This window comes from Hippocampus zosterae, chromosome 16 (genome assembly GCF_025434085.1).
Source record: "Hippocampus zosterae strain Florida chromosome 16, ASM2543408v3, whole genome shotgun sequence".
Lineage (NCBI taxonomy): Eukaryota > Metazoa > Chordata > Actinopteri > Syngnathiformes > Syngnathidae > Hippocampus > Hippocampus zosterae.
In genome coordinates, this window is record NC_067466.1 from 7,359,104 (window position 1) to 7,376,816 (window position 17,713).

At 41.5% G+C, this 17,713-nt stretch overlaps 1 protein-coding gene across 9 annotated transcripts in view; it reads right to left on the reverse strand.

Moving 5' to 3' along the window:
- auts2a (activator of transcription and developmental regulator AUTS2 a) overlaps positions 1-17,391 on the reverse strand; it is a 299,562-nt gene extending 282,171 nt beyond the window's left edge. For 5 of the 9 annotated variants that reach the window (XM_052047729.1, XM_052047732.1, XM_052047731.1 and 2 more), the window contains exon 1: positions 13,297-15,709. In XM_052047729.1, the coding sequence (XP_051903689.1) occupies positions 13,297-13,575 (279 nt within the window). In that variant the 5' untranslated portion in view covers positions 13,576-15,709. Of the gene's footprint in view, positions 1-13,296; positions 15,711-16,927 lie in introns of those variants that run through there. The other 4 variants (XM_052047726.1, XM_052047727.1, XM_052047733.1 and 1 more) reach the window with 4 other exon arrangements.
- Between the last annotated feature and the right edge of the window lie 322 nt (positions 17,392-17,713).

The following is a 17,713-nucleotide window of genomic DNA, read 5'->3' on the forward strand; positions in this document are numbered from 1 at the left end:
GAAAGACATAAATAAAGAAAACATAGGTAGTGTAGCCTAAGTTGCCTCCAAGGTCGAATATGATGATCTGTTCTAAACATTTATTTTAACATGGGACATGTTTCTTAATATGCCAAACTTTCTATGTTTGGTTAAAAATAAAATCCTTTTTTTGTTACCTTGTTTTTCTCTTTTCTTTTAAGGGGGAGTTTAGAGCTGTAATTTTAGTATTGTAAGACCGTGATATTTTTGCTCAAGGTAATCATACTGTCAGAATCTAATACTAGCCTATGCCTAATCACACAACATTCCAATCCATTGATTTTAAGAGGAAGAAACCACGCCGACGGTGTGGATTAAATCCTTTGTTGAGTCAAATCACTTCTCGTGGACAATAATAACAGATTTATTTCAAGATACAGGAAAAAGACCACCGCACGGCTTTGAGAGATCGATATGACTGAGAGAGCTGCTCTACCGCTCCACTGAGAGGACCAAGGAGTTAACAAGGGATGAGCCTCCACAGCAGTTGAACGAGGAAGGAGCAGGATAACGGCACTCAGACTCACTGTGGTAAGATATCTTCAAAATTGTCAGAGTGGGGGCCTGCCTTACCCATCTTTTTTTTTCTGTCAAATCCATCACTTTCATTCCACCACCGGATCACCGTCAGTATTTTAGAGCTGGCGGATGCGGTGAGAGGCTTTAGCAGAGCTAACAAATTTGTTCTGTGTAATTGGCAGCCTTGGGTTATTATGGCACACGCTCCAGGGAAACTGCAAAAAGCTGGAGTAAACACAGCGGGCTATTGTGAAAACATAATACCTTATCATGGGGTCTGCTTATGGAGTGATAAGGCCAAGTGGTTAGTCCACAGGCTGTTTGCATCCAGAGCTCGCACGGCATAGACAAAGCCCTGCTTTTAGCATAACCAAATCAATCTTTTGAGTGTGTGCGCTCACTTCAGTTGTGTAAACGCATTACACAAGGCTCGAGATAGACTGAACTGAATCAACAACGAACGTGCTGCATTTACACGTTTCAAGAACCTTGTATTTATCAACGTTGAAGACGCTGTAAAGCAGGGGTGCCCATTACGTTGATCGCTTTCGACCGGTAGATCGCAGACTGATACCAAGTCGATCGGAAGAGGTGTAGTGGAAGGAAAAAAAAACCCCAGCCTTTCGTGTGTCTTTGTGCATGTTAGTAATATATGTTTTGTGTGTTAATGTACCCTGCACCCTAATCCTCCTATCAGACTCATTTTGACAAAAAAAAAAATAATAAAAATAATAAATAAAGCGAGTAAATTTTTAAACAACGGTGGCGCGTGACCTGCGTCACCGGAAGTTGTTAGCGCTCAGCAGTCTGCAATTGCAGCTTGTGGTCATAGCTGCGCTATATCTTTTATCGTTATTCTCATTAGTCTTTATTCTCATTCAGAGTTTGTTTTTTTGTACAATTCACCGAGGGCGTGGGCAAAGAATAGGAATCTAGGTGGCCAAGGGAAGCACTTAAAAGCGGTACGTGTGAGCTACAATAGTTAACAGGCTGCAAAAGTGCATCGCATGCCTCCGAGTCAGGCTGTCGCTCATGTTGGTTGATCGAAAAGTCGATCTTCGGTCCAAAAAGTTTGGACACCCCTGCCATAAAGTGAGGAGAGATTGGTTTCGGAATACAGTATAATGATTGCTGAAAACGTGCAAAGATTGACAACTATTTTTTTCAGGGGCGTGCTGGCCATCGAGAATTTGGGGAAAATGTGTAAATCTATTTTCTGTGATTTAAGCTGTTGTAATATGTTGGAACACAAAGCATTGTTGTCAATCCTTTAACTATATCAGAAAAGACACGCTCAAATATCTGTCACGCAACGTGAGTTAGAGACTGAATAACACGGACCATCATGTGTCATAAACGGTTGTATTTCTCCGTTATGTGAGCCCATTCACTGATACAACATCAAGCCTTGAGATGATATCGCAGCCGAATCTGCTGCCCGTCTGTCTGCAGGGGCTCATGAGCTTGCTGTCAGCCTGCACCTCTCGATGAGCCATTGAAAGCCCCACCATGAACCCGTGGGCTGTATTTCAACAACCGGAGGCTTTAGGCGGGTATATTTTCATGGCTCAGTCATGTCGCGATGAGAAGACATAGTTGATGAAGAGTTGATAGTTGACAGCTGTAATAATGCAACACATTGTTTATGTCATTTTCTTATGGCTGCCTTCAGAGTGGCGTGGTTTGTGCAGTTTCCAGCTGTACTATTGTTAAGAGAAAAACCAACTGCAGCAAATAGAGAAAAGCAGAACCAAGCTGCTATTGTGTAGTAAAAATGTGGCATTATTATTATTGTTATTATTATTAATAATTTCAATCAAAAGCAATCTTTTTTTAAATCATTAATTTATTTGGACTTATATAAATATTTCTTTTACAAATGTAAGCTAACATGATGCGATTTGACAGTTAATTGAACATGGATTTTAGCCAAATGGAAAATCAGGCTGGCAAAAAAAAATCGCTCTGGAGACAAGAACAAATTTCACACTAATTGAAATGGATTCCAGACCCAAAAAAAGGTGTTTGACATAGCAGAAAAATGTATGGGAAAGGGTCGCACAGAGAGAGCGCAATTAAGTATTCCATCTCACTTAGACAGTGTCAGCCATGACAAGAGGTACCAAACAGCCTGACCTGGACTTTGCCGCATCCAAATTATGCATTACACTGCACCCAAGCGCTGAGTTCAGCAAACAGATGAAATGTTCCCACCTCTATCAAGTACTCTCACATTCTGCAAAACAGCAATGGTTTAACACGCTGCTTTTTCCATGTTTACTAATTAGCCTTGTCTTATTCAGTCAAGTGTGGATGTTTGCAATGTTGCTGGCGGCACATTACGCATTGCCACACAAAACTGTGATGATTCTGCTGCTCTTCTACTTTGATTGAAAATCCCATTTTGGAATGAGGGCACATTCACACTTGGGGGGAGGGGGCATACCTGAAGTCCAAGTTGTTTGGAGAGTGCGAGTATGAAACCATTCCAAAAGGCATGAATTTGTGGACACAAATGTGCCTCTTCACAAACTAATTTAGAACATTTTTTTCAGTCAAACGTTATTCCAGATCACAAACAGGCACAGCATCTATGCAGGACACTTTGGTGTTTTCATCCACACAGCATGAACGTTGATTGCTCTACCAATTACGTATTTCAGAAACACACACACACACACACACACACACACACACACACACACACACACACACACACACACATATATATATACATATATATCTTGAGTTAGCTATATTTTTGAGGAGATTTTAAAAAAAAAGTACAGTATGACAGTCAACCATAGTCACCAAAGCCATTCAAGACGAAAAATACCACCAAGGTAATGTTGGTTGTTTGTAATTTGGGGTTAAAATATTCTCAGGGATTGGCTGGCAACCAGTTCAGCAGCGTGAACCCCACCTCTTGTCTAAGGTCATTTGACATAAGGTCAAGCCCACCGATGACCCAAGTAAGGATAAGCACTATTGAGAATGGACCTGTTTACTGTAGCCTATCAAGTCAAAAACTAAAGCTAGATTTCCACAGCTACTTGTTCTACAGTATGTCATCAGTAAAAGCATTCAAAAGCCAACAGCACAGCTCATAATCCGATCCCTTACATCTGGATCAATATTCTGATTTCTTGGATGTAGTATTCCAAATGTTCTGGAAAGTGTTTTATTGCAGCTGCAGTGGTTGTGAAAGCTCTATAAAAAAGCCGTAATCTATTGTGCATCTAGTGGATGCATAATGCAACTGCAACCACTATTTTAGCTTCTATTCTATGCGACTTATAATGCGGAGCACCTTATATATGAAAATAGTTTTAAAATAGGCTATTCATTGAAGGTGCACCTTCAAGAGCCTTATTTTTCTGAAAATACGGTATGTAAATGTTCTGGGGACCTCAGCTGCTGAGACATTTTCCGGAGGAACTTTTTTTTGTCCCAGAAACATATGTAATGGTGGAAAAGAGCATATTGTGTGAATGCAATTGAAGGATATGTCATGCAATCAACACGATCCATTGTCATCATGAGTGCTGTTTTCATGTATGAATCATTACTGAATAATCGAATCACACTTTGGTCCCAGTTATGCATTTAAGTTTTGTGATTCATTCCATTGCATCAGGCGATAAAATCTTAGACTTAAAGGGTCTCAATTATCATTCCAAGATGAAAGTAGAACCGCAAGACACGTTTTTTTCATCAGTGATCAAGCGAAGTGGATGGCCCCGAAACCACTTTATCAGTCACTAATGACGGAGTACACAGGGAAGAGTGAAAAGCTCTTTCTAATGGAGCAAAATGACACATCTAAAGCAGCCCCAGCCCACATGGAGCCTCCTACTGAGAGTCGAGAGCAGTTTCACAGAAAAGCGGAGGCGGTACTATTAATTAATCTATCAGAGTTAAGTGATTATTATGAATTATATTTTGGTATTGGGCCTTGGTAAACAGCTTTCTAGTGATAATATTGAGCTCAGCTTGTGTGGAGAAGCAGGAGTGGAAGCCGGTGGAGAATCCATGTGAATGGGCTGAGTGTAAAAGAAGGATTAAGTAAAGCAATGGGAAAGAGAGGTTCCATATCGGTTTTAGATCTCAAAAGGACCATTTTCTCCAAGGCACTGGTCTGGCTGCAAACAAAAAAAAAAAAAGTACAGTACAGAAAAATGATTTCATGCATTACTGCAATTAGCACAAAAAAGTCTCCTCTCATTTGGGGACCTGTTACACACAACAAAGACCAAGTGATTATAGCCATGGCTCCACTTCAGGGATGCCATTTGACAATCAGCATCGCCAAACATTTTGCTCCCTCAGTCACCAGGAGCTGCCCGAGTCAAGACAAGGATGAGGAGGCAAAGGAAATGGCCTGGACCGCAATCAGACGGTCGTACATAGGCTCGGGAAATGTATTCTGTTTGCACTTCTAGATGAGGCCGTTCTTTGATTAAAAAAACAAAAACAAATCATGGGTGTATTCATGAGTGCCAATGGAAGGCATTTTCTAAATGTAAAAAAAAAAAAAACTAAATGTGAGTGTGAATGAAAACAAATGTCCAACTTTATGGTTTAGCTGGTTTGAAATTTGCCTCAAATTAAAGGAGTACGTCATGGTTGACGGACATATGGATTCATTTTGCTCGCATGAAGAGGAACTGACACAAGCGAGTGATTTACGTGACATGCCTCGTTTTTTAATTCGCCCAAGTTACTACAAGTAAGATTTATTCTGTAAATCGGCACAGATCACTGCTTCTAAATACAGCTTTTCTGAAGGTTATTGTTATGCTAAAATCAAAACATATGTCCTGGCAGTTCTTAGATATGGCTGCATTTCGAGGGGGAAAAAAAAAGCAAAATAGCCCGCTGCGGAGTCCTTAGTGATATCAGCACGCGCTTTAAAATGCTAAAAAGAAGTACGACTCGATGCAGCCGCTCTGCGTGTGACATTAGCCAAAGGTTATCTTAAAACACAGGTACACACATATTGTGCCACTTGAAGGGAGTGTAAATTGTTGTGAGTTATCAGTCCTAAATTTCAGAGACAGCAGTATTCGGTCTTTGTCAACTATGGTCATAGAGGGAAAAAAAGTGCTTTGTGACCTCGGGGAAATTGTCTGAGTGGAACGTTTTTCTTGGTGTCAGTGAAACAGAGACAATATAAACACGGAACAGGATGTGTACAAAGGTACAACTGACGCATTAAGCCTTCTGTAGCTCAACCATCGGACATAAAGGGTTCATAGTTTTGAGGTTTGAACGCCCCTATCTGCTTCGAACGTCCCAAGGTCCCAAATCTTCTGTTGGATGTCAGCTTGGAACATCGATGCCGCTTGTTGCCAGTCCCTTGCCGCACACCTATTTGTTTTGCCTGAGTTCATGTGAATGCACAACTGTCAGTTTCCCTCCCTCCCCCTCGATGACTGGCAGGACGGGGGCGATGTGACTTGAGTGCTTATTAGATCAACCGTGATCGTCCTCTCATGCAGTACACTGTTTGCAACTACCTTCCCAACATAAAAATACTGGGAAGCCATGCAGAATTTACATTTCCCAGCCCCCTTGAAAGCGAAAACCCGCATTTATGGCCTGCTGCTCTTTGCGGTTCGAATCCAATTACCTAGCACACGTTTGTAACAGCTGAAGAGGTCAACTGAGGTGGCAAAATAACCAACCTGAAGGGAAAGATAACACCCATGTTGTAAAACGTGTATCACAGCACTGCGGTGCCAATGGAGGAAGTTGTACTGTTTAGTCAGCATGTGTGCTCGAATTGGAGAATCAACACGAAATAAAATAGTTCCTGTTTGAGCTGAGCGTACAGTGGTGGCCGATCAATAGGCTGCTGGGAGTAGCAGCTCGCCAACTGAGGCAGTTTCATTCATGGCAGTAAAATAAATTGAATGATTACACAGAAACCAGGAGAAACATTTGACTTTTTACAATACAGCAGTTTACTCTGGTTTCGTATAAATTGCAAATATCAATTGTAAACAACAATAACGTCGTCCCCTCCCCCGCCCCCCAAAAAAGTTCTTACACGCGTATGTATTTGAATTTCACAAAAGCATTGATCACATCTTGCCGCTGTCATTCCGTAACTTCAAAAAGATCCAAAGGAATAAAAGGCCAATTGTTTTCGTGCACCCAAGTTACTTCCTTGAGTGGTTGTTTCCTGGCTCCTCTAATCTCCTTGCTTATGTGAAGATGAGACAGGGATATGATGATGATGATATCATTCAGTTAAGCCAGCTGAGCACTCAAAATGAATCTATTTCCCCAAACTAGGAACAGCTGGAGTTACCCTCTCACTCACTTGTACACTTGGGAATCCAAATTGCCACATTGTGCTTTGCCATAAACCGATCGGAGAGGTCTTGAGACACAAAACAACGTCACTCAGTAACTCGGGGATCGGCAACCTGCGGCTCTGGAGCCACATGCGGCTCTTTAGCGCCGCCCTAGTGGCTCCCTGGAGCTTTTTCAAAAATGTTTGAAAATGGAAAAAGATGGGTGTGGGAAATATATATTTTTGTTTCTGTAGGAGGACAAATATGACACAAACATTATTTTCCGATACTGTAAAAATGTGTAGAACAAAGTTTCTGTCAATGAAGATTTGCGTCATAGCCTGCGACACATGTTTCTATTATCAGGATGGGATGCCAGGCAGGTGGCTGTTGTTTGAAAAAAAATTGTGTTTCATGTACAATTCAATGAGGGTTAGCAAAGAATGGGAACCTGGAGGGCCGAGAGGAGCATTTTGAAACGGTATACATGAGCTACAATAGTTAACACGCTGCAAAAGAGTGTCCCATTCCTCGTTCACCTTTGGGGCCATTATGGCTGTTGCTCATTACAGCATGCGTGTGTAAGTGCGTGCGTGCGGGAACGGGTCGATCTCGGGAAGCTGGTTGATCGAAAAGTAGATCTTTGGTCAAAAAGGTTATGCACCCTGCTCTAAAGGATGCACTGCAAGGGGAAAAAAAACATTTAATCATGAAGTCTCATTGTTTATTTGTAGCCAACTTATTCATTTTGATAGTAGGCTAGTTTAGCTAATATAGATACATAAAACATGTGTTGCCTTCATTGTAAGGCTTAATTTTTCGCAGCTCCAGACATATTTGTTTTTTGTTTTCTTGGTCCAATATGGCTCTTTCAACATGTTGGGTTGCCGACCCCTGCACTAACTGATTAGACTCATGACGTTAACCCTTTCATGCATCAAAAGCAATAACCTGTAACATGATAAGCTGTCCACTGTCGTAACCGCTGTCCCTGAAAAGGGTTAAACTTCCAAAACAAAGGAAAAAACATATTCCAAGAGTTGTCACGCTACCTGACTGCACATCATTCATCACTGTCGTCGTCTGACTGATGTGTGTAAAATGCTCTAATAAATACGAGATATACTGTCCCAAAAAAATACACACACACACTGTATGAAGAGCCGGTTATCTGCAACCTGTGTATATGTGTTTGTGACAAAAGCATGAAGAAAACTTGGCCTGATATTCATGTATGTTTCTCATTTGAAATTTGAAGGGGTTTTTATTTTCATCCTTTTCAAAACAGTTTGTCAATACAGTTATTTCACATTACCCCCCCACCCATCCACACTTCTTATATCGAAGCATCAATCAATGTGTTCTTTTCTGCCCGCGCTTACAAGTTGTCCCTCAGGCTGGTTTCTTGGAGCTGTGCAGCGAAAATCACTTGTTTTTGTTTGGGGGGGTTTTCAATGCTGGGATTGAATTGTTGCCAGCAGTATCATACTTCAGCTTACGTGGGAGAACACATTTGCAGACCCTTCAACTGCAATTTATTATCTTCATTAGGACATTTGAGAGGGGGTGGGGGGGGGCGTTGGGGGGCTTTATTGACATAATTACAGAAGTTGATCCTTACAGCTGAAGGAGAGGATTGCGCTGTACTTTACATGTCAATAGCTATCAATTAAACGCGCCGAAATTTGTTATTTGAATGTCTCACATTTCAATGCACCCATGATCATTTCATTGAGCTCTTCATTGGATAATTCCCACATGCGCTGCGATGACTCCGCTTGAATCGACCACGGGGCAGCAATTTTTTGAGTGTGCCGAATTCCCAGGTCGAGGGTGGTTTGGTATTGTTGTAAAACAGATACCTCACAGAAAATGACTTCTGACTAGATAAGAAAACAGAATGAGAAATATTGACTATTTATTTAGGTTTAGTGGAAATGAGTGTAGTTTTTTTTTTAATTTGTGTGATTTTGGTCAAAATGAGTTCATAAATAATATGAGTGGCTGCGGGTTCAATTGTGCAGAACTTGTTGGCACTTTTATTTGACAGCCTTATTTTAAATGGTTCTTGCTATTCGGGCCAATTGCGTCACATGTACTCGTTTCCCTGCTTACCTGTTATGTCGTGGCTTTTATTTTATTATTTTCCTCCCACATTCTTCTCACAACGTTAGTGGGCGGAGCCTGCAACATCACACATGCTGTCATTTACCATCAGGTGGGAATTAAAATACAGCAAAAGTGGAATGAAGATGACACAACGTAAGGCTGCTCACCTCCATTGTTTAGATGATTTATTTCGAAGTATTTCTTATTCCTCAGATGCTATTTTGCTTCATCTGGCTGTACGAACCTACAGTACCTAATCTGAGTAATTCTATTGTTTTGTTTCTCTTCTCGCTTTAAATTCCATGTGTTTGATAGATGTATACTGTGATGAGATGGAGGATTGATTAGTGGATCACTAGTTTAATGGTAGTATGTTTGGCCACAGTCACCCCTCACGCCTCTCTCTGCCACTGCTACTCTCACATTTGGGCTTCACCTCACAACTGCAACTTTTCCCAAATGGTGGCTTATTTGACTCATTGCACTCACTTCTGTTATGCAAAGTGGCAGTCATCGTCTCGAACATGTAAAACGAACGGTTAAATTGGTTATATCACACCTACAAGCCAACTTTGTGTGCTCGACTTTGAAACGACACATCATGCTCCACCTAAACTCTGCCAGTCTGTGTTTATTAACAAGCAGGCTTTTCGGTGTCAAGCGTGCACGAGCACAGCACGTTTTTTCCTCACGTGACTGTGCCCATAGACATTTCACTTTGGCATTACTTCCAGTAAATAGTATTGAAGCAGTGCAGGGCTGGTAGCCAAGCAATGATGTGATAAGTTCATTAGCTCGGCATTCAATAGTACCGACAGTCATTAAGTGCTGTTATAGACTGTTAAGGGTCAGAGGTCAGGTTCCATGGACCTTTTTTTTGGGGGGGGGGGGGCAATGCCAGTACATTGCACCTGTTCATTTTCGGTACATCACTAATAAGTTGCAAAGCATAGCAAAATAAAGAATCCACGTACGGTTCTAACAGGATGCAGTGAGACAGGCAGTATTTTGTTTGTCAAGACGTGACTTTCCCCCTTTCACGTGACAACATAATATAATGGCAAGAATGCAAATGAAGCCCATGATACATTTCTAGAGATCCCCATGTCACACGCTAAATATACATATACTGTATATATACAGTATATATAAATAATTGGGAGCAATTCATGAAAACAAATGTGCAGTAGATTTAATGTAAATGTTAAAATGAGACACTGTGTTATATATGAATGCAGATAATGGTAAGGTAATCAGGGAACACCAAACGGTAGCAATGTACTTCCTCGTGGGCTAACAGTAGCCAATTTTCAATATGGAACTCAAGATGACATCCATTGCACAAAGACTTAGTCGAAAAAGAATAACTTGCACCACATGTTAATTGAATCTCAAGCGGGTGTCATCTCAGGGCAAGGCGGGTCTCAGTGACATTGCAAAGAAAAGGAGAAAGTGTGAGCTAATATATAAGCATGCATGCGAAAAGCAAGCCTTGGAGCAATGTCACTCCAGCACGGTGGTGACAGATTAAAAGCCCGTGCATGCTCCTCTCTTGGTTTGACCTCATCAGAATATCACTTCATCCAAACAAGAGCCACTGGTGATGTGATGTAATTGTGCATGACTCGAGAACAATTACAACATAAACAAAGCATATTTATATTGGCTTCCAGGAAAACTACACAATGTCCAGTGAAGCTACTACAGAGTACATAAATGTTTTTTACTGGATTTTTCGGACCATAAGTCACACTTAAATTCCTTTAATGTTTGTCAAAAATTGATAGTGTGCCTTGAAATGCGGTGCGCACCCTACGTATGGATGGATGTCGGCTTTTCAGTTTGTCATCTTTAATTTAATTTCCTTCCTATTACATTCGCATTCTCATTCTCAAGCAAGCCTGACACACGGCGCTACCAGATATGTCAGGTTGCAACCAAACATCCATCCATCCATTTTCAACACCACTTATCCTGAAAAGGGTCGCAGGGAGTTGCTAGAGCCTATTCCAGATAACTTCGGGCGGAAGACAGACTACACCCCTGACCTGACCATCGCCTATCAGTTGCACGGCACATACAGAGACAAACGACCTTTCACACGTCACAGAGTGGGAACCGATCTCATTCTGCCCGCACACAAGTCCAGCGTGTGTACCACTACACTATGAGCGACTGGTGGAACCAACACAATAGCACTAAATCTATAAACATATACTTTTTAAAAAGAAATTTCTTTCATTCAAATTGCACTTAATGGTCCACAAAATACGCTTATTGGATTTGAAGATCACGTCAACAATTAAATACATCTGTTAAAAATCAGCTTCTTCAGTCTTAAAGGTCATCAAAAATCACTTGATTGGGAGCCTTCAACATCTTTTCTGTTTTGTTAGAATACTGAGGGTGAAAGTTGGCTTTTTCAATTTCAGCCAGTGGAAATCGACACCAAACTGCAAAGATGGTGGGAAAAGAAAGGTGCATTGAAGCAATGAAGAATAAAAGCAAACCTCCCATGGTGATGATTCATGACCTTTTCAAACTAAAATGCTGCTCAATAAACCCACTTGACTTTCCGTTGTTACTCTCTGAGAAAAACAATTAAGGCTAAAAACCATTGACAGAATGGACTTTTGAAACAAGGTCACACAAATGGAAGTGACAAAGGACAGAGGTCTCTGACTTGAAAAGGGAAATTTTAAAAGGCCTCTTGAGCTGCGAAAATATCTTTATCTGACTCTCTTGACGGTACCAGTGAGGACAAACGCTAATGCACAGATCCCTGAGATTTGGTCACACCAACGAAACACAAGATTGGGATCACACAGCAGCGATAAGGAAATGCAACTCAGACTGTGTTATCCGAAGAAACCTGACCTTGTGAAGCCAGAAACTGTTTGTTTTTTTCCCTTATACAAACAATGTCAAAGAAACGACCTAGCTGTATAATTTATGCACATGTTAATGCTCTGGCTCGAACAAAGTTGTCGTTAAAAAGGCAAAGCCAACAAAATATCAGTTTAAAAGGAGAAGCTGGATGAATGTGTTAAAAATAATAACAAGAGTAAATTGGTTGGTTGGGAGGCTTATGTAAAAACTGCGCAGCCAGTTTTCACCAAATGCTGTGATGAGGTGGCCATGAAACACAACGAACGAACAAATTTAAATTTCAGGACAATCATCGATTCATGGATGGTTCAGAATACGGTCAAACAAACTCATACGCAACATTCCACTATTTGGTCTCCACAAACATTCCCCTAAAATGCTTTTTTTTTTTAATGTATATAAATGATTCGACCTTGGAAATTCGCTCCCTACGGTGAGACAAGCACACAGTACCATAGAATGTTATCTTTGTCCTTTTGGATTTTTAAACACGGCACAAATTTTGATAGCGGCACGGGCACCCGCAGCGGCTCCTCTCTCTCCTGTGGTCGAGAGGAAAGAAATTTCCTCTGTGCTGTACGTTACACATAGAGCACATTTGACAGTAAAGTTGACTTGAACTTGAAGTGACAATGTGAGCAGAGAGACATGACCAAGCTGTGTACAAATAAAGTGACACAATATTTCTAAATAAATACCATGGTATGTTGAAACAATCGCAATGAGGATAGAGATGTCATCCATTTCAGATTTTAAAGATAAGAAGTACCTTCAGGAACACATTTAAAGATAGATACAGTATCCGTGCCAAGGAGGGCTGTTCTGAATACTTGTAGCACAACATCTTAGTCAGAAATGTGTCTCACACACGCACACGCGCGCACACACACACACACACACACACACACACACACACACACACATATTCCATTACATAAAGATATGGTGTCATGCTGTCTAAATACCTTCCTGATCCAAGCCGTAATTCTGAACTATGTCATTGGGAAGGCAGCCTGTGCCAATCAAAGGACAAGTCAGAGGACTATAAATCACTGCCGGTGTGATTAAACTTCTAGCGACGTGGATCAAACGCTTTCCCTCAGTCGTGAGGGACTAAACGCGCAACAGCCACAACAAGCGGAGCTAAACATCCCTCATGTGGAGTACCACTTTGCTGGGAAAACTCTTGTGCAAAGGAATCCAGAACTGAGTGAGCAACAACAGACGCCTCTCAGGGACACCGATAGTCATCTCGAGTGCAAGAGCTAGATTTAAAGCCACGACTGCTCAACTCCACAACCTCACAATAAGCACATAAGGCAAAAAAGAGCCTGCATGCAACAGCCAGACCGGCCAAGAACCGCAGCAGATCGATACCAACCACATCCAAGCTGCAGACATCCACATAGACGCAGCGAGAGGTCATACGGTTATCATATGGTAGCTCAGCACTCACCTCCAGAGCCTCCAAGGTCACAAACCCGGCGATAGAGAAACCATCGATGATGTCTTCCTCAGCAGAACTAGACTCCTTTCGTTTTCTCCGTGGGGGTCTCGGACGAGATGCGCAGGGCTCCTTGTTGCCTTCCAGCTCCGAGTCAGATGAGAAGTGAAAGACGGAGCCCTTAACATGATTGTTGCTGATCCCGTTCGGTCTCCTTTCCCGATTCCTCTCCGACCTCGACTTCTTCTTCTTGCGCAGGTCGCTAGTTTGAGGGCCATCCATGTCCTTCATAGCAAAGATCCAGATCAACCTCGCTCTTAACGACTAGCAAAGTCTTCAAGGATCAAATCGGGGGAAGTGCTCCAAATCCACTTGAATCCCAGGAGGAGGATATCCCGGTGATGATGATCAATACATTGGATCCAAGGTAAAACATGTAATATCCAAAAGATGAAACCCTTGACAGGTAAAGTCCAACTGCATCGGGTCACTCAATCAAAGCTCGATTGCAGTTACAGAACCGGTTCCCAGCAGCAATCCAGCAAATCCTACAAACAGCGCTGGGGAAAAAAAAATCCTCAATTAAATTTCGTGAAGATGTCCGTCGCCCCGGCAGGAGAAGCTTTTCAAGTTAACAGAAAAGTCCGCTGAACGCGAGCACGATCCGCCGGTCCAAGTCCAGTCATGTGACGTCTCATCTTTCTTCCTCTTCTCTTCTCCTTTGCCCAAACGCAGCAAACGGGCCGTCCTGTCGGATAAAGAGAGAGAAAGCCATTTGCAACATGATCACTCCGCAGAGTTGAACTGCACTTTTCAGTTTAATGGTGCCATTTTCCAAAAGGTGTAGCAGACGATACAGAAGCCATTCTCCGTAATGCAAGATGAATGTTTGATGAGGATGGCAACAGTCTCGTCTGGTTCCCTAATCTTCAGGGCCATAAAACCGGATACAACATCCTTATGTCTGTGAAGACTATTTTACTAACATCTCTGAGGTTTTTTTTGTTTTGTTTTGTTTTCTTTTGCAGACGTTCTCAGCTCAACGTGGATTTTACGATGACATGCATTTTATTCATTGTTGCGGGTTTACAACCCACCGCAACACAAATCTGAGCCGCTAATTACTTTACATGAACCTTTCACAACATTATGACCGCTGTAATGTAATGACATCTGATACAAGAGAACGTTTGCCTTAAGAGATGCTGTCAGAGAATTATGATTAGAACCATCCATCCGTGATCCAAAGCGCTTATCCTCACATATTAAGGATTTTTATGATTGTAACTTGCATTAGTGTGGAACTGCGATGCGTCATACGGTATTGTGAGCTGTCACTATATTTTGGTTCGATACGTGAGGGTCACTCAATAAGGGCCGGTGTTACACTCGTCAACATATTGTTAAATTACAACTTATTTCATTAAATAATATTTGTTAAAACAGGTCGGGTATTAGTTCTCATTTAATTATGTGGGTGTACTTCATTTCTCCTGTACCAAGCGGATTTAATCAAATCAATAAAGTGGGGCCGTCCTAAATGAATTTATCTGTAAAGTAAACTTGCGTGACAGAACATTTCAAACAAATGGTCTTGACTGAGATGGGAAAGTTTTTTAGGGTTTTTTTTTTGTTTTTTTTAAAGGATGAAGCGTGGTGCATCATCCCGACTATCAAAGTATAAATCAAACAACCCTGTTCTGCCCACACAGTGCCAATATTCTGTCAACTGTCAGGTTTGTGATCTCAATTCTCCTCTGCGAGAAAGTATCCCGGTTGGCTGTCTAGGGTTGTCATGATTGAATATTTTAAAAGTCCAGTAATCATTCGAGGTAGATGACTGATTGGTGTGGAGGTCATGGGTTCCTTCCTGTGTGGAATTTGCATGTTCTCCTCGTGCCTGTGTGGGTTTTCGTCACGGTTCTCCGGTTTCCTCCCACGTTCCAAAAACATGCACGTTAGGTTAATGGAACACTCTAAATTGACCTGAAGTTTGATTGTGAGTATGAATGGTTGTTTGTCGATGCGTGCCTGTGATTGGCTGGCAACTAGTTCAGGGTGTCCCCCCGCCTACCACCCAAAGACAGCTGGAATAGGCTCCAGCACACCCGCAACCCTCGTGAGGATTAACGGATTAGAAAATGGAAGGATGGATCATCAATCGATTATCCCATTAATTAATCCCCTCAAAAATATGAACATGTGTCTTTTGCAATTTTGTTTTCTAATATCTGTTTTTTTTAACAATTCTTTATTTGGTCTTATTTAATGACAAATTATTCATACTACTGCTGCAAAGAATCATTATTTTTAATAATAGATGAACATGACTTACATAAGCAAAAATAAATTATGGTTATTTTTCTAGTTTGGTCCGTCACATGTCAGAAAATAGGAGGAAATGATCATTGTTTTTCAAAAGAAAAGCAGATGGTCACGAATGTCTTATTTTGACTATACCCAAAGAGCTAATCAGTCTGCTTACACGCATCACAGAATATTTGCTGTTAAGCGGCTGAAGTCAGATAATTTGCAGTATTTTAAATTAGTCTCTAAACCATGAATGGAATATCAGAATAGTTGTACATGAATTTAATAATTGATCATTTGTCGAGTAATCGTTTGTCAGACCACAAGAGTGGTCATCAGCTAATAAGTATGAAATGTTAGTTATTTCTCCGCTCGTCTTTAAAACACCTGTTATATGTGCAGCTACTGTTTCAAGCCAGAAGACATAATGAAAATACATACAGTATATTTTTAAATAACTTTAAAAAAATGGCCAGGGGCAGGAATCATGTTGGGCTTAACTATGTCAAGTGTGTGGTCGACTTTGGCATGACATGCCTTCACTCTCACTAATGTTATGTTATTGTGACCGCTGCATCCACGTTAGGCAACAATTCAAACACATTCAAAGCATCAACTAAAGTGTAGGTCTGGCACTATAGACAGCTATAGTCTCCCCAGATATAAATCTGTGTGTCAATCCCTTACGTCATAGGACATGTAATATGCATGCAATTAAACGTAGCCTTTCATAAAGCATTACTTTGAACAAGCACACCTCCATATACCGGTGGGTGTAACTCGCAGAGGTATTGCACCTTGAATGCATCACCAAACACACCAGAACCAATTTGTCACAGTCAAGCACCCTGTTCAACTTCACATTGTCTCTTTGGACACAAGTTGTCATGTAATGTGGCTCATTACTGCTTTTGCACATGTAGTGGAGCGTAGCAATCCTGCAAAGTGAATCAAACATTTATTTATTTATTCCCCCCGCCCACTAAGACAAATGCCAAACAAAATATATGATTTTGGATAGATGTACATCACATTTCTGTATGCAAGCATTTAACAATGCAGCAACCAACCCCAAAAAACTGATTCAAATATCGCCTATATGTGTTCTCATAAACAGATGCACCTTAACCACAATAAATCCAGCATCACTGCATTTAACCTGATGCCCATTCAGCCACTCATCCGATGACACACATCCTGCACAAATATCTCAACCCCCCCCCCCCCCAAAAAAAAAACGATCTCTGGAATACAACTGGTCTAGCTTTGCCGTTTCTTTTCTTTTCTTTTTTTCCCTTAGTCTTGTCAAAGACTTCCCCTTGTCTTCCCTCACAGTCTCTTTTTGTCTGCCTGGTGTTGTCAATAGAAATCTCCGGTTCTGTAATCCAGTGCAACCCACAGCAGCAGCAGCGGCGGGCTGGCACTGCCTCCTGCCCGGGCTCTCCGAGCTGCATTTTTCACTACAACACATACAAGCACACGCAACAAAAGCATGCCTCTTTTTTTCTCTCTCTCTCTCTCCAAGACACGTCATGCAAAACCAAGAAATGCAAACCCTGGCGAGTGGGGGAGGGACCGTCCGGATAAGTTGCAGTCCGTCGGTTAATTATTAAAACAATAATAAATAAATAAAGCACGAGGAGGTTCGGAGCTGGCAAAATAGATCCCGCAAAGGAAAAAGGTACCCTCCGCTTTTCCCCAGCTCAGACTTCCAGGATCCCGGAGACTCGGGGACCGGGGCGCAGGGATACGGCGGTGCCGCAGTGCCGCTTTACATGCTACACGCTTCCTCCTCGACGCAAATAGTGCTGTCTCACTTGGCTGGTTCCAGGCTGTTTTTTTTTTTTGAAAGCGCGAGACTGGATGTTTTGTTTTTTGGGCGGGGCGTGGGGGGTAAATAGCGTCGGGACATTAAAACATACGAACAAAATGACAATAAGTTGGGGTGGTCTCAGTAAGTTCTTTATGTTCTTGGAAAGTTTTTTTTTAACCATTTAAAAACAAAATAAGGGAGTATTTGTGTTTCAATGTTTCACCCCATGAGGATGAGGAAATTAGATGGCTTATGTTTCCTTTTAGACTGCTGAGCAATTAAAAATGAAAGGTTATTTCAGTGGCT